The sequence below is a fragment of the Seriola aureovittata genome, chromosome 3 (genome assembly GCF_021018895.1).
Source record: "Seriola aureovittata isolate HTS-2021-v1 ecotype China chromosome 3, ASM2101889v1, whole genome shotgun sequence".
In the NCBI taxonomy this organism is placed as follows: domain Eukaryota; kingdom Metazoa; phylum Chordata; class Actinopteri; order Carangiformes; family Carangidae; genus Seriola; species Seriola aureovittata.
The window spans coordinates 6,699,777-6,726,024 of NC_079366.1; the positions used below are offsets into that span (position 1 = coordinate 6,699,777).

The window sequence follows — 26,248 nt, forward strand, 5'->3', positions numbered from 1 at the left end:
GATAAGGCTTGAGCTGGAACTTAACCGCATCACTGTAAAGACCAGTTTCTATGGAACGGAGGAATTTTCTCTGAATTAGCTCTGGACTAAACTGCTCACCTTCCTCACCTCCATCATCATCACTGGACTTTCTCATTAACTTCTCTTTCAGTTCTATTGCTCTGAATAAGAAATTCTGGGCTGACTCTTTTGGATCTTGTGTCATGTTCATCAGGCGATGCAGTAAGTCGGAGGAGGAGTCCACTTTGTAGTGACCCTTGAGTATGGTCTTGAGGGTGTGCAGCGTCAGCTCTCGCTTTATTTCCAACATCTCCCGCAGATGAAGACCTGGGCTCACAGCACGTGTGACTGCTTCAATGATCTCCGCTTCTCCATGTCCTTTCCGCTGTCCAGACTCGATCTGGTTGATGAGGCTTGTGTAGGACAATTTATCCCTTTGACCAGCTTCCCCAATCTGTCCAATTATCCGGAACTCCCGCCTCAGCGTCCCCTCGGGCAGTCTGTTTGGTGCTGTGGTGGCAGTCCTTGTGTCCTCTTCGTTGTCAGCAGTATCCTGCTTACGTCGTCCCTTGCTTCCTCCATGGTCCTCCTTTTCTCTGTCCGTTTATGCTTCTATGCGACTGGGCCGTGGGCTGAATCAACCATCCTCTGCTACCAAAATATGTAGCGTGGTGCAGAGTGAAGCTGCCCTCCACTACACATTTAATTTGAAGTCTTTTATTTTGTTCTGTAAAGAGCAAACATATACTTTATCATCACCGTTCGCCACACACACACACAGTGATTTCACACTCAAGTGTGTGCTCTCGTTCTCGGAACGTGTTCACGCGAGACTTCCCTTGTCCCTGAACACACACAGTGTAGCGAACGTGCTCATCCTGCTGGTCGGAGTTAGACACATACTGCTACATTCATATACATTTTTCAAACAATAAACAAACCTTTTCTTACCATAAAACACAGACAATTTTAACCACACTCTGAACATGAGCTGTACCAAACGGAAACCATGTCAAACATGTAAATAATAATAATAATAATAATGTAGGTATATTAACCCACTGATGGCTCTGTATGCCACACTTTGTCTTTGCAGAACATTATGATGTCACAGTGAACAGAGTTGACCTTTGACCAGTTGGATAAAAAATGTCATCACTTCTTCATTTTGTCCTATTAGACGTGTATTAAATTGTGTCGTAATTAGCAAATGGATCCTTCAGTTATGGCCAAAAATGTGTTTTGTGAGGTCACAGTGATCGTGACCTTTTACTTTGAACATCATTTTTAATCACTCCATCCTTGAGTCCAAATGAATGTTTGCGCTTGTTGTAATGAAATTACAATTACAATTATTGTAATGAAATTTAAACATACACAAACGTGAGATGAACGGACAGACGGACAACCTGAAAACATAATGCCTTTGACCACAGCTGTCGCTGGTGCGGAGGCATAAAAATGTAAAGCGTATAGACTAATGCATAGAGGCTGTACATGTAAGCCTGTATGCAGTTAGATAAAATTGCATGCACACTTATCCATGTGAGTAGGTTTCCCTACCAGTGATGTAGATGAGAGCGTCCCAAGGGATGATGCCGTCTTTGCAGTAGAGGTTGAGGTTGAGCAGAGCACACTCCCTGTCACTGTCGTTAAACTCATAGCGGATGTTCCAGCCCAGAGGGCCAAACTTCTTCCTCTCCTAAGACACATACAGATGAGACATACAAAGAATGACAAGCAGTCACCATGCAAACACATACAACAGCATGCAAAGTACAACAAAGTAAAATATATACAGGCACATAAAGTAGTAATGATCAAGTGAGTATGAGGTTCTGAGAGAAGGTGTATGTAACCTGGATGATTGCATGGAAAAAGCAGATTCCAAAGACAATCTTCCTCCACTGGCGTCCCAGAACGTGGTCTTCAAATGAATTGCTGGAGATCTCTGTGAAGGCCCGTCGCATGTTGGCTCGCAGGCCTTTGGGAGGCTCATTGGTCACCTGGAAATGTCAAAACAGAAACACACAGGGCTTGATGATGCAGACCACAGTGAGTCCTGCTCAGATTGCCAAAAATCCTAGGGTCAGGCTATAACTCCATGTCGTGCAGGCCTAGCTTTGAGATTTGTAGCTCTCACGCAGTTCTCCATCATGGAAACCTGTATATAACTCCCACTCATTAGATTTGTTTCTAACACTGAAAGCTGGAAAATCAATTGACAAAGCCTGATCCCTGCAGATCTGTAAATACAAGTCAAATCATATTGTATATTAATAATATTCGAGATGGTAATTAGTGAAAGAACTGTTCAACAGTTAATGCATATTTAATTGATAATATAAATGATTACATAGCTCATATAGACAATGCATACTGGGAAGTAACCTGAAAATTTCTCTTACCAATTATTGAGAATATCTAACTTTACTAATGAGAGAGAAGAAAAGGGATTAAGTAATCAAATCACCCCTGGTTCCGATCATTTCACAGTAGCATCCACCAACGGAAAAGCAATCATGTATTATTGTTGCAAATATTTGTTCAACAGTGTGCATGTGTTACAGTGTGGAAGAAACCTTGAGACAGATGAGACTCCAGTTCTACTGCTTTGACTAGAGCCCTAACATACATAAGACTGTATCCGCAATACATTTTTAGATAATACACTACCTCCATTAAAATCTATTATTTAGGAAGCTGTTCAGGACGGGTTTTACTAAAAAGTATGGGAGACACGTTAAGAGTACGAGTGAGGTCAACCTCGTCACTATGGATGACATCAGGTGTCACATCTATAACAATGATTTCACCACAGTCAAGACATGACCATGAAGCCAGCTTTACTTTTTGTAGTCAGTAAATCATGTATTATAAAACAAAGTGTTGGACAGCACAAGGACAACAAAGGGTCTTTATGGTTTGATTTATCCTGCTAGTTTCCCCCACAGATGATTGAAATCTTACACAGTCATCATAGCGCTCATTTCCAGTGGAAAAAGAGTATAGGGTACTGAAATATCACAGAACTGATATACCAACTTGAGAATATTCCTGGATATGAAGTAATAAATGTCATTAAATTTTTCATTAAAAAGCATTGTTTGTGGATTGTTCTTAATGATGTGGGAGGAAATGAACTTTTCCCAGATTTAAGAGCTGGTGTTACAGCTAAAATAGCTCGATTGTTGCTATTATTTTAAGTTTTTCTTACACTGTGGTTTGTCCCAGATAATGCACAGTATACACAGATTCCATATTTCAACTTCCTCATTTCTGACTGACATCCAGTATTAACAATTTAAGTGAACTCTTTGACTTTTTAGCAACAAATAGCAGTCGTGGAGACACTCAGTAACAGCTGAATATGCAAGTTACAAGAAAAGTGTCTAACCTATGAATTTACAGATCAGTGAATGGATGACAATTTGGGTCAAGTCAGTTTCTTTTACATAACCCATGAAATTAAAAGAATGCAAACCTTCAATAAAATAAAAAAGTAAAAAAATAAAAAAATCTTTTCCTTTGATGCTAATTTTATTACCGCACAGTCTGGCATTAGTGGCCACTGAAATACTTTTTGTACTGACGTGATACTTTTTAGGAGAAAGTACCACCTCTGCCTTTTGTTCAACTAATTACAAAACGTGCAAAATGTCACATAAAGTACCAAGGAAAGGAATGCATTACATCCATTTTGCCTTTTTACTTGTAGTCCACTATCGGTCTCATTTATCCAAACAGACACAACTACAATGCTATTATGTAATGTCTCAATATACTACCATCAGGGTTCTTTTAGTTATTAATGAGCTTTCTTTAACCCACTATTTCTAGAACACACAACAGTATCATAATAAAATATTAATGTCTCTTGTACAGATACAATATGTCCAGTATCAACTTTAGGTTTTCCACACAAGTGTAAGAAGTTATACTCATTATGGATATTAAGAATATATGCTTTCAAAGCATGTATGTCTATAGTCTTTATGAAGAATAGTGATGAAGAGCTACGTGCAACGGTAGACTGGACTGCTCACTGGTGAGAATGCAAAGTTGTTCAGCGATAAACAATTTCACACTAGAAGTGATTGTAACAAATTTCTTCATACTGTGAACATTAATCCTGCAGAGTAATGGTTGACAGACAATCTTCAAATGAAATGAACTGAAGTGAGATTTCAGTGGAAGAGAGAGAGGGGGGGGAGAGAGAGAGAGAGAGAGAGAGAGAGAGAGAGAGAGAGTGTGTGTGTATGTGTGTTTGATTACCTTGACAGAGTTCTGAAGCACTGTAACAGGAAATACTTTGGTGGGCATGGAACTGAGAAACAGACGGAAATTCTCGTGGATTGATGTATCTGCACAGGAAGAGAGAGGAACATTATTCACAGCCATACGCAAAGAAAAGAACTTCATGGTTGGAGATGTTACTCGGCCCTGAATCAGCAAATTCCAGAATGACTTTAACAAAAAACACAAGTCTCCAACATTGCTTGTCTTTCACACCTGTGGATTTACACATGCCATACATACATACATGTAATAAAGAGGCTGTAGGCAAGCATGGAAGTAAACTGCAGCCCAAGGCTTTTCTTGTGTAGTCCCAGTTTATGACCACTATAAAGACTGCAGAATCAACTGCACTGTAGAATCAACCACAGTGGCATGATTTGGGACAGTAATCATTCACTCCACACTAAAGTCCAATATTAGCCATTTTGAATTTAATTTGGTAAATCTATCACAAAATCAAATAAAGTATCAAAAATGTTTATATTTTCAAAAATGTCTACCTGTTGTATAATTAAAAGGAGCCTGTTTAATACTATTAAAAGTCATTAACATTAAGAAGATTATGTTTTAGCTTCATTAACATGTGCCCTTAGAGCTATAGCCTGATCTAGTACCTGTAGCCTTTCAATTTGAGGCTCCAGTGTAATTTTGCCTCTTGCGTCATGTTATACTTAAAAATATGAGATTGGAACTCTGTCACTTATATTCTGCTAAATTACATATTTTTAGTGTATCATCATCATGTGCCAGTTAGTGTGCATTAAAATTCCAAAACAAAAATAGATTGATCATTCAATCTTATTTTCAGGTACAACATAGAAAAATGTGATGAAAAAAGAACAGGCCTCGTCCCATAGTCAGCCCTGGTGTTTCTGTGCTAACGTCACCATACCTGGCTCAGTGAAGGTCTTGATGAGCTCCTCCATGGCTAACATCCAGGAGACAGCTAGATGGCAGTTCTGCAGAAAGATCCAGTTCCCACTCTTCAGTGCTGCAAGGATCATCTTCTCAGCTATAGGCCCCTGGCCTTGACCCAACGAGATGGACTCAACTCTGAGAGACATCATGTGGAACGATGATAAGTATCAGTATTTATTTATTTATTTTTTAAATAATTTTTTGGGGCTTTTTATGCCTTTATTGATAGTACAGTAGAGAGACAGGAAATGGGGAGGCAGAGAGAGGGGGAATGACATGCAGTAAAGGGCTGTCCGATGCGGGATTCGAACCGGGGCCAACTGCAGCGAGGACCTCAGCCTCTGCATATGGGGCGGATGCTCAACCAACTGCGCCACTCAACGCCCCAGTATTTTTTTATCTTTTAATTTTTTGGAAGGCAAAGCTAGAGGGATTCTAATTAAGGTTTATTGTGTTGGAATACTACTACTGCAAAGACAACATACTTTACAATTCACTCTTAGCTCCAATTCAGCTATCCTATGTGTGTATTTTTTTTTTTACCTGTCGATACATCCTCTCTCTTTGGCAAAACGCTGGAAGGCACCCATGGGGTCGGATCCTGTGCTGAGAATGAAAATCAGTGGGGTGGTGGGGGACATGTCGTTGTAAAGCTTAGCCAGGTCCAGTGGAGGGTTTTCCACAAACTGCTTTCCCAGGCTGACAATCACAAACTCTGTTGCTGCAAACACCACCTGGAAGGAGAGGAAGGAAGTACAGAACAACAAAGAGAGTGTGACAGCATCAATGTAAGACTATCAAGTAAAAAAAAAAAAGGTAATGCGTTTTATCAAAAGTGGACAAAGCATCACTGCAGAGACTGGAAGGATTAATTTTCTAAGATCCAGTTGCTGACACGCCTGGTTTTCTATGGGAGTGCAAAGGTGAGAAAAATGTTTTTGTATGGTCTTGGTGAGGGCTGCAGGGAAGGCTGCAGGTCAGTATAATTGTAAATTAATGCAATTAGCAAAATTTTTTTTGGGCTTAAAAATAAAAAAAATCATGTGACACTGACAACATTTCTTCTCATTTGAAATTCCTCCTGTGATCCTGTAAATCTGGAAACTAAAAAAAACAATCTCCAAAACCTTCATAAACACTGAATCTCTCTAGAGACTACAGGCTCACCTTCTCCTCCATGAAGCTCTTGATAAGGACTAGCTTCTGGAATGCCCCCAACCTCTCACTCCAGTAACCTCTGATGCTGCTCTCGTTCTTAACCTCTTTGGACTCCCCAAGAGGAGGCAACTCTGACACATAGTCTTCCCAGGTCTCTGGATTAATAGATGCTTGAAAACGTCCTAAAGGAGTGGCAACTCATTTAATGCTACACAAATCTGTATTTCTAAGACTTTTCTAGAGTGTACATACAGATTTGTAGACTATGTGGTAAAAGAATGGTAGAAGAATGTAAAAGAATAGTGACTCCTGACAGTGAAAAATGATGTTTTATATCTAGGTCAAACGTTCTAGTTCTTATATTTAGCAGAAACATTATTCACTAAATATACTGATTGTTGCTGGATCAGACAGGATAACAATGGGGTTGGGTTACCCAGCTTGATGTGGATATGGGTTTTGGTGATTTCCTTGGAGATGTCCTTGAAGCAGGGCAGTGTGTCCTCCAGCTCACAACATGTCTGCCAGTAAAAATCACTTAGCCATGGCACATCTGGCCGTTCTGCATAGTCCTACAAGATAGGGAAGTACAATAGGGGACCATTACAACAACAATAAAGGGAGGAGATGGGGAAAAGATGGAGGACAGACCTTGAGTAGAGAGCCACTAAAGAAGAATAAAATTATGACAATAAAAGTGTAAAGATAATATGATTCAAAACATCCATGGAAGGTAAACAGTATAGATGAGATATAGTCGCATGGATATGCAAAGACAATTTTGAAAAGCACTCAAAATTAGCAAGAAAAGCGTAAATGATGCATGTGTTGAAGCTGCAATGCAAAAGACAGGACAGAGATGAAGGAGAAGAAAGGAAGGACAGCATTAGCATGATGATCACAACGGCTGACAGGCAGCACCTCCAGCCTAACTAATGCCATATAAAAGAAAACCAAATGGTGGGTGAAAACAGAAATATACCCCTGAGTAGCATTGGCTGATCTGTATTGTGATCTGTATAAATTCATCAATAAAACCAGAGCTAAATCTCAAAGGTCCTTTTATTAATTACTCTACTCAACTTTTCCCCCTATTTTTTGCTCAAACCAATAGTGCCTCAGCTGCACATCCTTCTGCCCAACCAGGGTTTGACAGAGAAGATAAGAATTATAGAGAAATACAGTATAGAAAGAGAGAGAAAAGAAAGAGAGCGAGAGACACCATTGAAATTGCAATATTGCAAAGTTGCAATATTCTGAGGTCAACAGGACTCTTAGGAGTTCATATGACCTGATTCAACCCCTCTGAAGGTGTCCAGGAGAGTCCTATGTCTGACTGGAGGTACTGAGACTTTTGCATGGTTTGCTCAAGGCCTATTTGCATGTCACAGGCAGGTTATATGGACAGCTGAGAAACAGAGATACTCTCAATTTCTTATCTCTCATTCACAGAAATATTTATTTTGTCAACCTCTCCACAGAAAGATTTCCTCATGTTCTTTTGTCTCCAACTGTCTGTGTTTCCATCAGTGTCAGTAGTTCCTCAGCAATAAGCTAGCCAACAGAAAGAGACAGCCCGACTGTCACTTTGTGACAATAGACTTTTTTTCTATCAACTCAATCCCTACATGAGAGGGGAGAGAATGAAAATATTGCCTACAGGCCAACTTAGGGGGATTTTCGAAGGGGAAAATAAAACGGCACCTTGTTTATATGTAGTTACGACTATCCTGCCAACAAACTGTAACAAATTTCTCAATTTTTTTCTAATTATCGGAATACCTGGCAGCCAAAAAAGATGAAAAAAAAATACCATTGCTTTTTTCATTTAGAATTCATGACACAGTTAAAAACAGGCCGTTATCTCCCTACTCCTGCAGGCAATTAAGCCTCATGCCTTATCATTCGTTCTGGCGTCAGTAGTCAAATCTTCTTACTAACAGTTGGCCACTCTGGTATATTTAAAGCTCTCTGAATAGAGAATAGCTGAATGGATGTAATTCAGCTATTCAGCTCAATAACTCTTAGGCCTGTTGCATCAAATATGTATAAGTTCAAACCATAGCACAATGTGGGTGTTAGGCTATAACTTAGTAAAAACTGGTTTCACATGTTACTACTATAGAGTTAAGATATAACTTAGAATTTACGCGTTACCCAAGCAGGTTTAAGTCAGGCTGTTAGAAAATGGCAGATGCTCAAGTTAAAGGACCTGTTGCTAGGTGCTTGTAACAGAAACTAATAACTGTTAGGGTGTCGAGTTCAACAGTATTTCTCTCCAGAAACTCTTGTTGATGTTTTCATTACTTATCAATATATTTATGTGTGATGAATCCTCATCTGAGTAAAGAAAAAAAAGTACAACCAGTGTGATTGATGATCATAATCATTTATCCATGAACACTACTGATGCATTGCCATATAATTTTCATGGGTAAAAATGTAATTTCATTTGACACCAGCAATTTTTCAGCCTGAATTTACTGACTTGATTTTACACCTCACCTTTTCCAAGGAAGCAGCTCCTCTTAGAAAGTACAGCCATTCCCCGTCGGAAATTTCACCACGCTGCCTCATGATCTCTACACACAACATGAAGCTGTAGATGAGCTTGTGCTGCTCGAAAAGGCCACGGGACACATTGATGTAGGAGTTGAGCAAGATCTGGTCCAGCAAGATCTGGAGACGCTCTTCTAACACACTGCTTTTCTCTGACGTCTCAATGGTGGAGTTAAATACCTGGCAATGGAGAAAGAAATGAACAAGAATAGGACAGAGTGATATTCAGAAGAAAATAATTCTATTAAATGGCTGCTTGGAGTCCTTTCATTATGTGTTCCTGAGAAAAGTCTAAACTAGAATTAATTGTGGTTGCCAACCGTTACAGGAAATATGGTCACAATCTCACAATGGGATGTATGTATGTCTGTACAGATGGACAAGCTGAAGACGCCTCCAGCCACAGCTGGCGCAAAGGCATAAAAACTGAGTTGGAGATTTGTCTGTGAATTGTAAAAAAGAGCCTGGTTGCTGTGTCTCACCTGTTTGAAGTATTTGAGGGAGAACTGGTACATTGGATCAATCTCAGAGAGACTGGCGACAACAAAGTATAGGACAGAACCTCGGGTGGCCACGGGCCGGTAGCACTCCCTTGCAGAGTTGATCATCAGCTCAGTAGCCTCTGCCTCCTCCAGACGGTGCTTTATGGCCTCAGATGTCACCTGAGGTAACAGCAAAGGTGTAGGTTTTGGTTTTTGGTATGGAAAATTTTTGTCAGATGAAAAAAATAGCATGTGTGAACACAAACCCAAATTAACAGTCTGACTCTGCAGAGTTTACTTGAACATGTGTTTGCTGATATAACTTACCTGAAACTGTACTTGTATCATGATTTGTTCTATGATTTTAAACAGATATTTAACATTTTTTTTAAATGAATAGAAATATTGACATGACAAATTTTCAAGAAAATGTTCCAAGGATATAAATGTTTAAAACCCTGTAGGTAGTGTCCTGCTCTGTTTGGACCTACTCTCTGCTGTGAGCCATGTTCAAGAAAATTTGTAGCCGTGTCCTTTCATTTTGTTGTTTTTGGGCAACACAAGAGTTTCATGACAGAACCACAGTGATGCTCATTTCATCTTTAATTATATCCAAAAACCTTTGGATTTGTATTATTTTTCATTCAGCTCATGAAGGTTGCCAGATCATTGCGTATCCCCAATATCCCCGTCTTTCACTGTTTTTCGAAAATAACCAACATTTTGCAGAAAACATACAGACCGGCTGCATTGATCTTACAAGTAACACAAAGCAGAGTTAAAATGATAAGATCGATTGAGATGGGTAAATACACTGATAGGGACAATTCAGCAACACCTTGACATTGGTGGGGAAATGTCTCTGCTGTCCATACACAAATCTACATAAATGGGTGACACAAAGGAAAATGCCAGAGAAAAGAAAAGAGAACAGCAAGCGGAAAAAAAGAAAAACTGCAAACAAAAGTGGAAATTATCTTTGTAGATAAATAAAGATTATGTCAAATTCATTATCTTAATAGTACAGAAAAAGACAGGCATCCACATTTCATTTGCCTTGTCCCAGATTTACCTTTGACTCCTGGAGAGTCTGAACAAGCTCTTCATTATCAAGAATATTTCCCTCAGAGGTGAAGAGAAGCTTAAGGATGCGGTCTTCAATATCTTTCAGCTGATTACGGTCAGCGTTGATCCGCACAATCAGCTCATTCCTCTGTTCCTCAAGATGTGGACTCTCCAGACGCACCACATCACTGAGGAGCAAGAGGGGTTACAGGAAGATTGCAAGAGAGAAAAGAATGTGGGGCCAAGAAAAAAATCAAATCTTTCAAATCTTGTTCAAGGTACAAGTGCAAAGTGCATAGTCTTACTGTGGTATATAAAGAGTTATATCGTGGTTTGTAAATGTGAATCACATGGTTTGGATAGGTTGCAATATCTGTTTCACATGTGTGTCTGTGTACCTAAGTAGTTGGTCCTCCAAGCCTGACTTGGTCACAGTGAAATTGATGATTGTAACTTTGATGCAGACCTGAAAGACAACAGAAAAACCCACACATACATTAAACAACGCCAAGTGAAACTGTCAGATAAACAGAATGCATTTCAATTGTGAGTGACAGCCATCACTATTCATTCACACAGCTATAATTCAACATTTGCATTGAACACTTGGTCATTCTCAAAACCATTTTAACTACCATGTTGGATTTTAACTGTCATGTCGCTTTGAATCCTTTGTGTATTTGACAATTTATATCCAACATAAAGGCTTTAAACACAAGTGTCAAATACTTCATGCTGTCTGGTTCTGTCTTCATGCACTGCTGGTTTGAATCAACACCAAAGTAAAAACTTGTATTCACAGGGTGCTGCTGCTGTGCTGGTGGAGAATAACTGTGCTACCGTGGCACAAAGGTATAAATGTGTATTGTGTGTTATTCCACAAAACGTGTACCTTTTCTCAAGCCTCCATAGTGAGCTTATATACCTGATGCACAATTGCTTATGAGTATGAGTGTGTGTGCTGTCCTTACCTCTGGCAGGTAGTGAGGATTGGCCATCTTAGTGGTCATATACAACCTGAAGTTTTTGTCATAGTCAATATCTGAATCTCCAAGTCGAATCAATGTGCGTCCACCAGACACAAATGTCTGCTTCAACAGTATGGGCTCCAGCGCTGGATCTAGGGTCTCCTTTAACTATCCACAAACAGTACAGGTATACAAGAATACACATACCAACTGTCCATAAAGCTATTATAAACTAAAGTTAAATTATATTAAAATACATTTTACACCCTTTTTATGATCAATCATCTTTAACCATGACATGGGTGGTGTGTTCCTACCTCCTCTAACAGTACAGGCATGCCCATGCGAATGGCATTCTCTAAGGTACGAAGAAAGCTTGGGTCCGTCAGCTTGATCACCTTTAGGCCATGCATAGCTTCCTTGGAGCGAATCCATCGGTTGGCCTTAGGGTGAAAGAAATAACCTTTATCTAATAGGATGAAAAGATGGCCTCTTTCCATATTTTGTATATTACAAAAATGAAAACTAACAGCAGACAGAGTTAGAGGGATGGAGGAGAAAAACACTCAAAAATGTCAAAAAAGACAGACGATTAGACTTGTCAGTGATAAGGACAAAGAGCAGAGAGTTATATAGGGGCCTAAAAAAGGAAACTGTGACAATATTTCCATCCTGTACATGTTTGTAAATATGGGTGAGCTGGTTTGTGTCCTTTCTATGTGGGGAAGCTTGACATTGTGTGTGTGTGTGTGTCCTGGGGCAGAGGCCTGTCTATGACTTTGTGTCTGACTGCTTCTGACAGGAAGTTCTATTTTGAGAGGTTTCTGTTCTTTACGCTGGTACTGCAGCCATGTAACCAGTGTTTTAAATCAAATTAAATCCCAATAAGTTCTGAGACAAGGAATCAGTGGAATTCAATATTATTTACTTTATGTTTCATAACACAGTGTGTATACAGCACATTTACATTTCCCTTACATGACACAGTGTGTGAAACTTTGGGTAAGATAGATGAATAAAAAATGTCAATGTCTTTGAATAATAAACTAATTATCAACAAATCACTCTTGAAAGACACTGAACAAGAGCTGCCTTGATCCTAGTTTGTAGTTCACCTGATCCTGAGGGTCAATCATAAGAGGCCAGCGGCGGCCGCCGGTCACCAGGATCCCGTTCTCTGTGGAGACGGTGTCACGGGGCAACCCTTCTGTGTTCCACTGGCGGATGACGAATGGTTCACCCAGAATATTGATCAGGCTGAAGCTGGAACTGATGGGGATGTTCAGCTCCTGGCACTGCGTTATCCACTGGTCGATTAGCTGGGGAAAGGGAACACACATACATGCTCTTTTATTTCCGATTATTTTTGTTTTGCTTGAGAGATTTTAGGTGATTTTTAAACCTCTTGTTTTGTGGCAAATTTCACAATTTTCCCTTTTTAATCAATTTTCTTTATTACTTTACTTCTGTCTTTTAATGTTGTACATACAGATTCAGTTCAGTGCTATTACTGTAATGAGAATTACATCTCACAAAAGGTACAAATACAATAATGAGGCAATTGGGCTCAGTTTGTTTCTTACGTAGTGCACTGTTTGTGATGTTTGACACTCTAAAGAATGCACTTCCTGGATGAACCAGTTATCCATACTGTAAACCACAGTAGCCCTTAAAGCTCTCCACCCCACCACAGCACACCATACCTACCAGCTGTCTGTAGTGGGAAGTGAATGCCCCATAGTAAGCTACACAGGCAGCTGCAATGAAGACATTTCCCACAACGTTGATGATCTCTTGGTCAAACAGGGCAACACTTTCCTGCCAGCGTACTTGCTCATCACCTAGAGCAGAAGTTAGCTTCCCTGCCCTGGTCAACCGAACTTGTGTTAGCGCCATGGTGTTAACTTTGAGGAAGGAAAAGGGTCACAAAGAAAGAGACAAAAAGAATATTAGCTGGAAAATAGGAAAATGCTGGCAGACTTTGATTTTCTTCTTTAGTTTCAATGAGTAATGAAACCTCTTTGAACAACTTTGAGATAGTTGACATACAAGAGTGGAATTTGTGGTGGAATTTTCTTCATCTCTACAGATTTCCACACAACAAGAGTAATTTCACATAAAATATACATTTGATGGGCAGTTTAAGACACAGGTAGAGTTTAAAGTGGTAACATATAAAGGGTGCACCCCTCACCCAAAGCCTCCTTCTCATTCACACTGTTGTCAAACTGCTCCTGTAGGATGTTGATCTCGTTCTCCACCTCCTGAAGCTGTTGTTGCTTGTCCCTCAGGGTTGCCATGGTCATATCCAGCTCTTTCTGCATGGGTTGGGATAGAAAGAGAAACAGACCGAGGTCAACATCATCAATAAAACATTTAGACAATATTTGAGCCACTGCTCATTCTTATCATTAATTCTAATGTATTTGGAGCAATCTTGGGTGGGACGAAAAAAATGGGCAGCAGTGAGATTTTAGTATATAGTATAAAAAGTGATATCCATAAAACTGACATTTGTGTAAGTACTGTATGGGGTAAAGCTTTTATTTGTACTGACCTGCGCCTTGGCCAGCTTTTCTCTCTTGGGGCCGACTTCTTTGAGAACTCTGGTGTAAAGATCCATGGCTCTGACCCACATACACATCGATCTGCAGGCTCTGGATACCTTCTCCACCTAACAGCAGCAAAACAATGGGCATTACAACAAGCAACAGATACTGAAACACACTGTATCACATTCCATAATTTACAACCAGGTTACAAATCTACATAGCTCATTTCAGTGGCATGAGTATGACCATAATGCCACTATCAAAACTTAAGCAGTTATTTTCCTGTTGCTATTCCAACTCTGTTTACTCTGAGCCCTTCTCCAAAATATCAGAGTTTTTGACATGAAATCCAAACAGACCTTCTCAGGTATGAAATCAGGGTTGTTGATGTATTTTTGCAGTTTCAACAGGATCTGAGGCTTGATATTGTCCTTGTCGTAGTCCGTCAGACGCCTGAGGAAATTGGAATCTCCCAGTAATTGCTTGGCGCCAGGCCAGTCTGGTCTGTAAGGATAAGGGCATGTAAGCGAGGAGTTGTGCAAAAAAGGAAACTAAGATAATACCTTAATTTATATGGGGACAAAATAAATATCTAAAAAAATAATATGTGCTCTGATTTCCAGTTTGATTTGTGGCAAGTTGTTACACATTTATAATATGTGGTGCATGAGTTAGCAAACCCAGCCTAGAATTGTCAACTGCTAGCAATGATATAATGATATGCTGCGGGCAGAACAACAAGTAGTAAAAGGTGAAAGTAAATAGGATACTGGGCTGGACTTATTTTGGTGCAGCATTGCAGCATATTAATGACTGATGATTATCTAAGGGTTGACAGAGTGCTGAGTCATGAGATGGGAAGGTAATCCCCCTGAATGCTGACAAAAAGAATATATGAGATTGAAAAATAGGCCCAAATCTCATACATTTGGCAGATACACACAGAGAAGTCTATGATTATAATGATGATGACCATTTTTGAAATGACTAAAATGATGTTGATAATAACTATGCTGAAAATATCAGCAAAATCATTATCAACCACCTTCATCTAAGATGATAATGATGACTACAGAGATGATTGTGATTATGATGATGGATCAGGATGTTTGACGAGCATCTTTTTTGAGATTGTTCGATAATCTTGCTTTTTTTTGTTTTCACTTGTCCTATTACCTTGGCTATACACTAGTATTTTTTTTTTTTACCTAACAGAATTAGAATTAGATGACCATTCGCGATTTGTATTGAATTAAATCAATTGTGCTGAATAAATGAAACACTCATCATATGGATATTATATATTATATTTCACCAAGCCCTTAATGTCTGGTCTGTCCTTCATGCTCCTCTGACATTATAATGAAAAAGGCCCTTGTAAATGGCATCTGTCATCCTTAATTTGATATCTTTCCTTCTGAAATACAATATTAGGATGTGACACAACTAGTGAGAGGCAGAGATATAACTATTAAATCTTAATCTTTGAGGAAGAAAAGTCTTTTTTGTTAGAAAAAAAGAGAGGCATACTGACTTGCAGTTGAGCAGGATGCAGACTGCCTCCATAACAGTCATGACTAGGTCTGGGGGTTTGGTGAACACCTTGATCTCAGAGATGTCAGCCTTGTCAAGAGAACTAAGAGCCTGATTGGCACCCTCCAGGGCAGGCAAGGCCTCATCCAGGTCCCTCTGGGCATCATCAGCTATGGCCTGGGTGTCTTCAGCTTTGACCTTGGCTAAAGCCTCATCCTCTTGCACTACTTTACGCACCTGTGGCAAGGATATATTTTTGCATTATGCACACACAAACACTACAGAAATTACAAAAGGGTATTATGCCTTTTTGGCATCTTATAGCATCATATTTTTAAGATTTCTTTTCAGTTTTGTAGTAATACTATCTTATGTTTCTCTTTCTCTCACACACACATGCACGCACGCACAAACACACACACACACACACACACACACACACACACACACACACACACACACACACACACACACACACACACACACCTCATCAGCACTCTTCTGGTCAACAGCCAATCTCTCCATGAGGGCATCAACATCAATGGACTTTTGTTTCAAGACTGGCTCCAGAGCAGACAGGTCCACTTTCATTTTGTCCACCAGCTCATTGGTCTCCAGCAGTTTGGTCAGACCGTTCTTCACCCGATCCCTGGCCTATTCACAAAAACCCCAACAAACATATGCACTGTATTATCCCTCCAGACATAATCTACAAAACAAGACATTCAATGCATTCAAGTAACAGGCATGGTCACAAAGAAGCTGAGAGAAAATTACTGACAAGAAATTTCAACCAAAACTGACAACTTATCGCTTGTACTGATATATGTTCATGGATTCTGATGGTTCAACGTACAACCACTAACTCCTGTCTCTTCTCGTTGAGCATGCCGAGGTAAAGGTTGATGAGCTCCAGGTAGGAGGTAGGTGTGGTGTAGTATCGGCGTCTCAGCTCTGAGTAGAAGCGCTCAGCCATGTCAGTGACACTAACATGTATCTCCACGCACATGGCTGAGAAACTCTGCTTCAGCTCCTCACTGCCAAAGTCCACATTCTGGAAGAAGGCCTGAGAGACAGAGAGCAGTGCCTCACGAGGCCACTGGGCACCAGAAGGTACAAGGGAAGAGAGGAATGGTGAGATACAGAGCAGCAGTAGAAAGGCATACAAAATTAACAAAATATAATAATAAAGAAATTCAATAATGATCTAAATTACAAGCTTCTGCAACAGAGTTAAAACAAAAACTCAATATGTTAACAAAAGACATAAATAATGATATGAATTAAATACAATAAACTACTGTACAATCCAAACAAGAACACAGGTAAAGAGACTGGTGGATAAGAGAGAAGATAGAAAACCAGAAAAAAGGCAATAAGAAAAAAGACGGGGGCAGAAATTTATGTCAAAGTGGAAAGAAATTACATTTTGGGTATTACTGCCAGGACCAGCAGCATTGTGGGAATGTTTCAAAGACTGATAGAAGAAGGGTGATATGGACTGGTTTGAGACTAGTAGGGTCATTTATCCTACCATGCACGTAGGTGATGCCCATAACGTGTGTGTGGTAGTGGATGTGTACCACATGGTATGACTATGTTTGTATTGTATTTCTTTCTATCCATAATAATAAAATAGTGATAATTTTCAATTTCAAACACCCAACCCAAACAGAGCAGAATACATAGATAGATGTGGTCAGAAATGTCTCAGCATACCTGCACAAACCAGTCAATGGTGCAGCAGTTGACGAGTGAAGGAAACATTCGACAGCGGGACCTGAAGGCATCGCCTACGGGACTCATACACAGCACTATGTGCAGCTTCTCCCGTACACGAGAAATGAAATACTGGAACACCTGAGGGCATGAACACACACACACACACACACACACACACACACACACACACACACACACACACACACACACACACACACACACACACACACACACACACAAATGCAGAGAAGATTTGGTAACTTTGAGGGTTTGGTATCAGCAGGCAGGGAACATTAAAGGCTGATGTTTTCTTACAGCTTGCATGAGGACACTGACTTTAACTGACAGTTCTTGCCCAGAGTCTATGACTACTGTGGCCCATTGTGGAAAACACTGTGTATGTGTGTTATGTCTGAGATGTTATGTAAGTTCTTAATTATCTTTGATCAACTGATAGTGGTCAGTCAATTTTAACCTCTTACTGCAGTTTTTGATATTGATGAGCCCTTTTCTTAATTCAACATCTTAAATGTTACAGGGGTAGGTCTGAGCATTGTTTTAGACTGGTTAATTCAAATCTCTTGGAATGGACTCTCTGCATTGCCACTGGTGTCAGTAAATTGGCCTCAGCCCCTTTCAGTTGTGGGTCCCCTCAGGGATCAGTATTCCCTAACAGGCTGTTCCCTCTGGTTTTCATTCTTTGTCTAAAGCTGAGCTCACTGTCTGCTGGTTGTAGCTGCACTTGTCCCGTACAGAATGAGAGTGTGATCAATCATCTCAGCTAACTCTTGGCAAGAAAGCAAATAAGCATATTTAACCAATGTCATACCGTCCTTTTAAGTGGATAATAAGTCTTACCCTTGAGCAAACCACTGTCCTTTTGGGCATCCTTTGGATTCAATTAGAAAAAGACACTCTCTAGACTTCTGCATTAGTTAGATTAAAAATTTCATCTACATAGGTTCAGAGTCTGGACAGTCGTCATTTGTGCTATTTCAAAAGTCTCATTTCCTCACATCTTAAGGAAATTGCAAACTCAGTTTTAATTAAGAAGATAATTGAATGTATAACAAAGAACATCATCTTTAAGATTAAATTATTTTTACCTGCAACTGTGTCAGTTTATATAAAAAAATCTGTTGCTGTGTTGGTATTGTTTGTGTGCATAAGATTTGTGGTTAATATAGAACAAATTATATCAATAATAGCTAACAAGAAGCTAAGAAGCTAGCTATACAAGAAGTATCACTGACAGACACGTACATTTTGGCAACTTTCCAACTCAATAATTTACTCTTATCATGTGATCATCAGGCACTCTGAATTTATCTGTTTATTTATACGTTGTAAATATATACTGAACTATATTTTTATTACTCGAATAATATGTTGGTGCGTCTGTGCGTACCTCATCCCTGTTCTCCTCACTGATTCCAGCCTCTTTGGCTTTAGGGCGGGTAGCAGCCAGTACTTGTTCCAGCTCATCTTTCTCAAAAAGGTTGGGCACCTCACCAGAGTTCAGCATGTTGTTGATATCCTCCAAGAACTCCTCCACCACAATCTACAACAGGCAAGAGAAAGTGGATAGCAATAATCATACTTGGATGTACAAAAAGAAAAAAATGTCTGTTCTTTTAACATCAGCCTTTCTTCATACCTGAGTGTCTGTAAATAGGAACACCATATCTCTGCCCTCCACACCAGCCATCTTGTAGAGCCTCCTCAAGTCTTCATGGAAGCTGTCATAGTTGTAGCCTCGACTCAGCTCTATCTCAAAGCAGCGGTACCCACATATATGGGCTGCTAACCGAGTGAGCGACTGTTTGCCGGTACCTCCCACTCCGACAAGCAAGGAATTGCCTCTTTCCTGGCGAATCATACGGGCAATCCTAGAAGATGAGAGGCCAAATCATTGTCAACACTTGTAACAAAAAAGCACGAAATGCAAACTCATATGCACTGTGTGTTCTGACAGTTTTCTATCATATCATAGCTCTTCTGTGGGATTAGAGCACATCGGTCAGGCTTTGCTCCCAATGCAAATCAATGAGCCTTGAGCCACCATGACCCTGGCGTCGGTTTACTGGTTGTCCTTCCTTGGACCACTTTTGGTAGGCACTAACCACTGCATACTGGGAACACCCCACAAGACCAACCGTTTTGGAGATATTCTGGCTTAGTCGACTACACATCACAATTTGTCCTTTGTTAAAGTCACTCCTTATGCTTTCCCATCTTTCCTGTTTACAACACATCAACATCAAGAACTGACTGCTCACTTGTTGTCTAATATATCCCACCCCTTGACAGGTGCCACTGCAACAAGATAATCGACATTATTTACTTCACTTGTCAAAGATTTCAATGTTGTGGCTGATTGGTGTATGTGCCATTTTATGCAATAGAGAGAAACATTATTAGTTCTTGGGCAAGGTTTTTCCACATATCATCCGATCACTAGTATAACTTCTTTGGTGTAAGTTTTGTCTCGCATTTTGTACCACCTACAACTAAAATCCATTAACCACCAGCTAAGAAATCACCGCATGTACACACCTGGAGACATGCTCAACGGCATCCTGGAAAAACACTAGCTTGGTCTTCTTGGAAAAGGTCATGTTGTAATCATCGAGGTAGTCCTGGAGGACAGTCTGGATCTTATTCATGTCTGTCAGATCCTCATACAGACGATCTTCTTTCTCTGCACCCACCTTTATGAGATGGAAGGCAGAAGGAACATATAAAAGTTGTGAGGTAATTTAGTGTAAACATAGAGTCAAATGTTTTATGAACTTATGAAGCTCTTTCTATAAGAAGATCTGACCTTGATGAAGTCTCCAAATATGATGGGCTGAGTCACAAAATATGACGGCTCCAAATTAATACTAAAATATTTGCCTGGCAGAAAGAAAGAGAGGGTCAAAAGATGATTGTTCTCTGACTGGTAAAGATGCAAAAAAAAGTGGAAAGTGGGAATAGTGACATTTAGTAGTCCAGAATGTGCAAGATTCAAACAGTTTGTGTATTTAAACCATGAGAGCAGACTTTGTGAGAGTTCTTACTGGCCATCTCACAGACGATGGTGTTGAAATACTTCTTGTCTTGGTTGTTAATGAGTCGATCATGGAACACCCGCTGACACTCATGGCAGAAGAGACGGAAGATCTGGTTCTTATCTCTCACTTGACTTGGCTCACACTGCAATATACCTAAAAATAAAGAGAGGGAAAGAGGAGGCAGGGGGAGGTGATGGTGCAGACGATTTGGGAGCATGAGGCTGAGACAGAGCTTATAAGTGTTGGTAATGTGGTTTAAAGAGATAAATCAGAGCTGTATCTCATGCTGTGGAGACATTCTCGGCATCTGTCAGTCTCTTTCAGCAAATCCAAAGTTTGTGCTGTTTAGGAAAAGAGACGTTGTACAGACTGTATGCCTGTGCTTCCTGTGTTTCAATTTTATGCATCTTTTCCTTTGTCTCTTATATTTATGTTTGCCTCCTCATCCACAACATATTTAAAACTCTGAATGCAAAATATCTATAACTGTGTACAGCACAGGCAGTGAAGCAGCTCAGGGCCATTAGTTGGTAGCAACTGTAACAAGAAAGACTGTTCTTTGCAGAGTCCTGGGTGTCCAATGAGTTGTGTGTGTCTGTGCTACAAACAATATGTGTGCCCATGTCTCACCTTGGACACACTTGGAGAGGTCTCTGAGATTGAATACATAGTGGGACTTAGCTGGAGTGGGCAGCAGATCCACACTCAAACGGTTGTAAATCTCCACAGCTGCATCCACAATCTGTCCAGCACAGTCCTTCACCTCTTGGGAAAACTCACTGAGGAAACCATTCAGGATGGCCTGGAGGAAGGTTGGGGAGGAAAAGACTTTGCATCAAGCATGACAGAAGAAATTAAGTGTGACTAAAGAAAACTTTAAGGAGTAGGAGAAATGGAGAAAAGAGAAACAGCAAGAGAGCCAGAGCAAGAGTAAGATATTATACAGCTTTAAAGCTGTAGAAGCACATGTGACAACTCAATGAGAGCAATAATGCTTTTTATACTGATTGTGTGTATGTGTGTTGTATGTGAGTGTTTAGGTGTGTTTATCCTGACATTGAAAATCTGTTTAAGGCTGTGCTCTGAGGGTGTGGGCAGACACAGCATGCTGAAGTGGCGGATGAATCGGGGGGTCACAGGGTTGCGTCCTCCTCCTGGAGGAGCACACGCTGCTGCAATGGTCATCTCCTGCAGGAAAAGAGGGAGGGAGAGTAGAAAGGCAGGAAGGATTGCAGAAATTAAAAAATGAAAATGAAAAAAATGGGGTGAAAATATAAGCAACACATTTCCCATAAGAAACTTGATCAAATGTCTCTTGTCATTCCATCATCTCGAAAACCATCTGTAGTCGGTAACTATATTTGTATTTTGTTAGATTCAAATAACCTATTAGCGCTACAAAATTAAGACACATGTTGGCAGTGAAAGTAATCAGATTCACAGTTGGAGCAGGCAGGAGTGGGATGGCACATCATAGAGAAATACAAAAATCTTTCTATAAATAAAATCTTTCTATAAATGCAGAATACAAATATGGGTCCACAACATTAACTCACATACAGACGCAAACACACACAGGCACACAAGATGAATGGATTTCTGATATAGATGGACAGTCTTCATTACTCCCACTAGAAGGCAAATTAAGTTGATGCTGACTGTGTGAAAACAAAAACTAAAGAGCTATATGTACACTTTTTTAACTTAACAGAAAACCAATCTTAAACAAATCCTAAACATTAAAAAGGGACTCCACCAGTTTACAAAATACAGCTGTTTGCAGTCCTCCAGAGTTAAATGAGAAGATCGATATTGATTTTTATCTCTGAGTCAACTACAGATTCTGGATGGTAAATAGCTAAGTACAAGGATTGGAAAAAAGAAGAAACTTGACTATTCTATCTAAGGTGCTTTCCAATAACTCCACAACTATCATGCTTGCAGGATTTATGTTCTGTGTTTAACATGTGCAAAAATAGAAAACAAGACCCCGAAGCTTACACGAATATGTCAGACTGAAGGTAGTTTGGCCAACAACAGCTGGTTTCAGTAACTCTGTGCAGCACCTCTGAAGTTCTTTGTTTTTTTTTTAAATTGACAGCTAACTCTAAGACATCCGCTCTAAATGACTATTGAAGGCTGTTTCTACTAGTATGTTTGCCGATTCATAAAAGGGACAAACACATCTATAGGAAACTACAAAAATAGCCATTTGTGGGACTTAAAGCAGCCAAAACCAGCTAAATGCGCAGTGGCAAATTAACTCATATCATTTGTGCATATTTGTACCTGGATCTCCTTCCAGAAGAATTTATTTCTGTCATAGAAGCCAGAAAAATCTTGGAACTGTCGCAGGAGTTCTATAGGGGGCTGAGAGCCATAACTGTCCAGCTTGGGCATATTCAAGTCATCAACAAAGACGACTAACTTCTTGTTACCAGGAGCACCTACAGGGAAAAGGAAAAAAATGATGAGACAGAGAGAAAAGGCTTAACAGACATAAGACTGCCAGTTGAATGGATAGCCAGAATGTTGATATGTAGATCGACTGAAGAAGCGGGAAAGTGAAGGACAACCGTATGATGAATGAATGGCTAGAGCAAAAACTGTTGCAGCCCCTCTTCATTAGTGTGTTTATGTAGCTCCAAAATGATGTGAGAGCTTGCTGGAGAAAAGTGTTACAAGCTACAGCATGTAATCTGAATAATAAACAAGCATGGCTGCAATGGCAGTTTTTGGCTTTAAAAAAGGGTTCGACTCAGCCATCGCTGAGCATACATTGGTATGCAGATGATGTAAATAGTAAGCAGTAATGCAGCAGATATGTGACCAGGCACGCTTCTTTAATTTTCTGGGTTTTAATGTTTTAATACATTGTCCTTAAAAAATTTGTTCTCCTACCCAGGATATTTTTCCTCTTTTTCTCCAGTTTGGACTCAATGATCTCTTGTGTGCAGGCAGAGGAGGTCTGAGCAGAGAAGCTGATGTAGACAGGAAGGTATCCTGCCTTTTCCTGGATATTGTTAAGAAGGCCCCGAGCCACCACAGACTGCAAGGGATAGAGATATTGAAATGATTTGATAACACCAACACCAATTGCTTCTTGTTTGATAGTCTGAAACTATGAGAAATTGCAACAGCAAAAAATTTTAACATTTTTAAAATAAGATAATTTACCAAATCTTAACAATCAGTCATCACTGTGGTGTTAAATATTTATTTTACAATTACCTTTCCAGCCTACTTTTTTATTATATTATGTTCATTATTTTAGTATGTATTGTTAGTATTTATTTCAATTTTTAAAATATAGAAAATTTAAATTTAAAATTTCTTGATGACCAAGAGAGAGTGTAGACTACCTTCTTCCAAAACACATGGAGGCACCAGCCACTTTGCTGAAAGCAAGTTTCACAGAAAGACTGGCTGTACCATGCTTGGGAGAAGATATGCGTAAATAACCTTGTGTAGGGACATAAGCATGGAGTTTCTGCATGTCCATGGATCACAGAGGAGCTATCATTTATGCCTTCAAAATTTCAACAGAAAATGATGGTTGTGGTGGGCAGGATTTTAAGTCACACTGACATTATAGTACACCACTGTTTTACAACTGTTCAGGAATCCTCACCTTCCCTACTCCAGTGTCGCCAGTGAAAAGTACAGAACGTTGCACCGATAGCAGTTTCTCCATCAGGTATCCGTAGCGGACAGTGTCAGTGGTGGGAACCAGCATCTCAAAAAATGGCTGCTCGTTGCTGTATTTAAATGAAGGTATTACCGTCTCCCATGCCTCCAAACGCTTGTGGTTAAAGTTCATGTACACGCTCCACAGGGTGCCAGACTTCGGGAGCTACACAACACATAAGAATGCATGTGAATTAACAAACACACAAACACTTCACATAAGACTGTATGTAAGTTAAGAAAAAATCTGGCAAAATCTGGCATTAAAGAAACTCATTTTCTTTTGTCGATTGCTTTTGTTTGTAGTTCATGCTATGTGGTGCTTTGGAAGTTTCCCTGTGACGTGTGACACTGTATATGAATGCCATATTTCCCTGAATCCTGCTGTGTGTGTATGTGTGTGCAGTTTGTATTCCCTAAAGCTTCACTGGCTTCCTCTTATGGTAAACACATAAAATGTACACAAACTGTTTTCTGATGTCATAATTATTAAACTTTCATGATACACACACCACCAAAAACCACAAACAACAACATTGGTTCCGTATTCATAGATGGATAAACAGATGTGGAAGCATGTGAGGTGTTACAGATGCCTTCATGAACCTTTCACTTGCTTGCTCACTCCACCTTCAATTTAGTGAGCCATGTTCCTACCCTACTGTCTTTTGTTTCTGTCAGTAAGACATTCCTTCAATCATCTGCCACTACTGCCCAGCCAAGACAAACCTCTCAAACAATTAACTTTCCATTTCCTGTTGGGCTGAAGGACTCATAATATCAGCCTCCACCCTATTTTGTCTAATTCTCTGCACCTCATTATTTATATATAAAAGTGATTTCCTCTATTCTATAACCCATGATTCATAATTCTCTAAAGTCGGCAAAACAGTATAATGATATGCAATGTACTTCTATAACCTTGGTGCAAAGCTCATCCTTTTATCTAATTTACTTTTCCAATATGTTCCTTGTAACCCACTGAGGGTATTACTAAAAAGTACACAATGGATGCTCTTTCCTAATGTCTTTATTTCATAAGAGTGACTAATATCATGTAAGAGCAGAATACCCTTTCAGATTAGCTGTTCCACAGCTAGATACATCCAGTCTCCAAAGTACTTTCGTGTAATATATAATATGAGCTAACCTTCAGGCCTTTCCACATATTCCATGCTAATACCAGAAAACGTGCTGGAAAATGGATTTGACTCTCAGTTATAGAAGTGAGGGACAAGATATGCTTTGAGTGGCAGAGAATAGTTATAACAGCAAACCTGTGTTATTAGAATATGTGGTGTCTGCAAATGTTCCTATATAGAGCAAAAACCTGTCATGCGGTTCATCTATATCTGTATGTATCATTCTGTGGATGTGTGCACACATAAATACCTTAGCAATATTGTTGTCTTCAAACTGCTCTCTAACAAAGGTGTCAAAAGCATCCCAGTAAGAACTGGTCAGGTTGCCACCTACTGCCCATAGGTAGCAAAATATGAAGGTCTGACATAATATGCCATTGAGGTGCTTGGAATCCTGACACAAACACAAACACAAAAGAGGAGAAGAAAGTAAAAATTAAAAAAAACGAAGTTTACATGTAGCATACAGTATGTTTTCGTCAAACATGGAATGTATTTGTGGGAGTCCAATTATCTATAGGGTTTTTGTGTAAGTGGATATTGTGCAAAACTGCCATGAACTGTCTGTGAGCCATCAAGTAAAATAACTAATGACTAAAGTGACATTAAATGTTTTTGTTTATTATACCATTTTGAGGTCTGGCCCTCCTTTGCAGAGCAGCAGTGCCTCCAACAAGAAACACAGAGTGGTGACCTTACTGATGTCCACCTGGCGAATAACCTGGGTACAATGCTTCAACACAAACTGGAGACCCTTTTCCACATAGTGCTCAAACAGCTCCAGCAGGTATGTTCGCACTGGGTCCGGGAGCTAGAAGGACAACAGGGAGTGAAGGAAGAAAGAGTTGATGAAAGATGACTGTAAGCAAACAAGAGTAAGGTTACACAGTGATCCTTGTGAAAACCCTTATCTATGTAACTGAAATAACCTCAACAGGTACCCAAGCTGTTGGCTTCAAGAACCTTACTGGAGAGAAGCTAAGAATTACAATAAATATGGGGTATGCTCTCCCTGTCCTGGAGAGGCAGGGTGAGACAGACTCCCTCAGTTAAAATAGCTAAGTGGATATCAATACAAAAGTAATTACAAACTAAAACTAACTCTAA

The 26,248-nt window shown here is 39.8% G+C and overlaps 1 protein-coding gene across 1 annotated transcript in view; it reads right to left on the reverse strand.

The window, feature by feature from the left end:
- The window catches only part of dnah6 (dynein, axonemal, heavy chain 6), a 60,189-nt gene that overhangs the window by 13,543 nt on the left and 20,398 nt on the right, over positions 1 to 26,248 (reverse strand). The window contains exons 39-72 of the mRNA XM_056373006.1: positions 25,770 to 25,952; positions 25,392 to 25,535; positions 23,944 to 24,165; positions 23,214 to 23,361; positions 22,602 to 22,759; positions 21,369 to 21,500; positions 20,943 to 21,114; positions 20,319 to 20,465; positions 20,081 to 20,154; positions 19,813 to 19,967; positions 18,914 to 19,145; positions 18,665 to 18,817; positions 17,254 to 17,394; positions 16,391 to 16,633; positions 16,021 to 16,188; positions 15,536 to 15,771; positions 14,361 to 14,505; positions 14,007 to 14,123; positions 13,644 to 13,767; positions 13,157 to 13,353; positions 12,565 to 12,768; positions 11,767 to 11,892; positions 11,453 to 11,617; positions 10,880 to 10,947; positions 10,489 to 10,669; positions 9,417 to 9,596; positions 8,881 to 9,114; positions 6,812 to 6,947; positions 6,385 to 6,557; positions 5,761 to 5,951; positions 5,192 to 5,352; positions 4,276 to 4,364; positions 1,860 to 2,006; positions 1,564 to 1,702 (exon numbers count right to left, since the gene is read on the reverse strand). Of these exons, the coding sequence (XP_056228981.1) occupies positions 1,564 to 1,702; positions 1,860 to 2,006; positions 4,276 to 4,364; positions 5,192 to 5,352; positions 5,761 to 5,951; positions 6,385 to 6,557; positions 6,812 to 6,947; positions 8,881 to 9,114; positions 9,417 to 9,596; positions 10,489 to 10,669; positions 10,880 to 10,947; positions 11,453 to 11,617; positions 11,767 to 11,892; positions 12,565 to 12,768; positions 13,157 to 13,353; positions 13,644 to 13,767; positions 14,007 to 14,123; positions 14,361 to 14,505; positions 15,536 to 15,771; positions 16,021 to 16,188; positions 16,391 to 16,633; positions 17,254 to 17,394; positions 18,665 to 18,817; positions 18,914 to 19,145; positions 19,813 to 19,967; positions 20,081 to 20,154; positions 20,319 to 20,465; positions 20,943 to 21,114; positions 21,369 to 21,500; positions 22,602 to 22,759; positions 23,214 to 23,361; positions 23,944 to 24,165; positions 25,392 to 25,535; positions 25,770 to 25,952 (5,485 nt within the window). The remainder of the gene's footprint in view (positions 1 to 1,563; positions 1,703 to 1,859; positions 2,007 to 4,275; positions 4,365 to 5,191; positions 5,353 to 5,760; positions 5,952 to 6,384; positions 6,558 to 6,811; positions 6,948 to 8,880; positions 9,115 to 9,416; positions 9,597 to 10,488; positions 10,670 to 10,879; positions 10,948 to 11,452; positions 11,618 to 11,766; positions 11,893 to 12,564; positions 12,769 to 13,156; positions 13,354 to 13,643; positions 13,768 to 14,006; positions 14,124 to 14,360; positions 14,506 to 15,535; positions 15,772 to 16,020; positions 16,189 to 16,390; positions 16,634 to 17,253; positions 17,395 to 18,664; positions 18,818 to 18,913; positions 19,146 to 19,812; positions 19,968 to 20,080; positions 20,155 to 20,318; positions 20,466 to 20,942; positions 21,115 to 21,368; positions 21,501 to 22,601; positions 22,760 to 23,213; positions 23,362 to 23,943; positions 24,166 to 25,391; positions 25,536 to 25,769; positions 25,953 to 26,248) is intronic.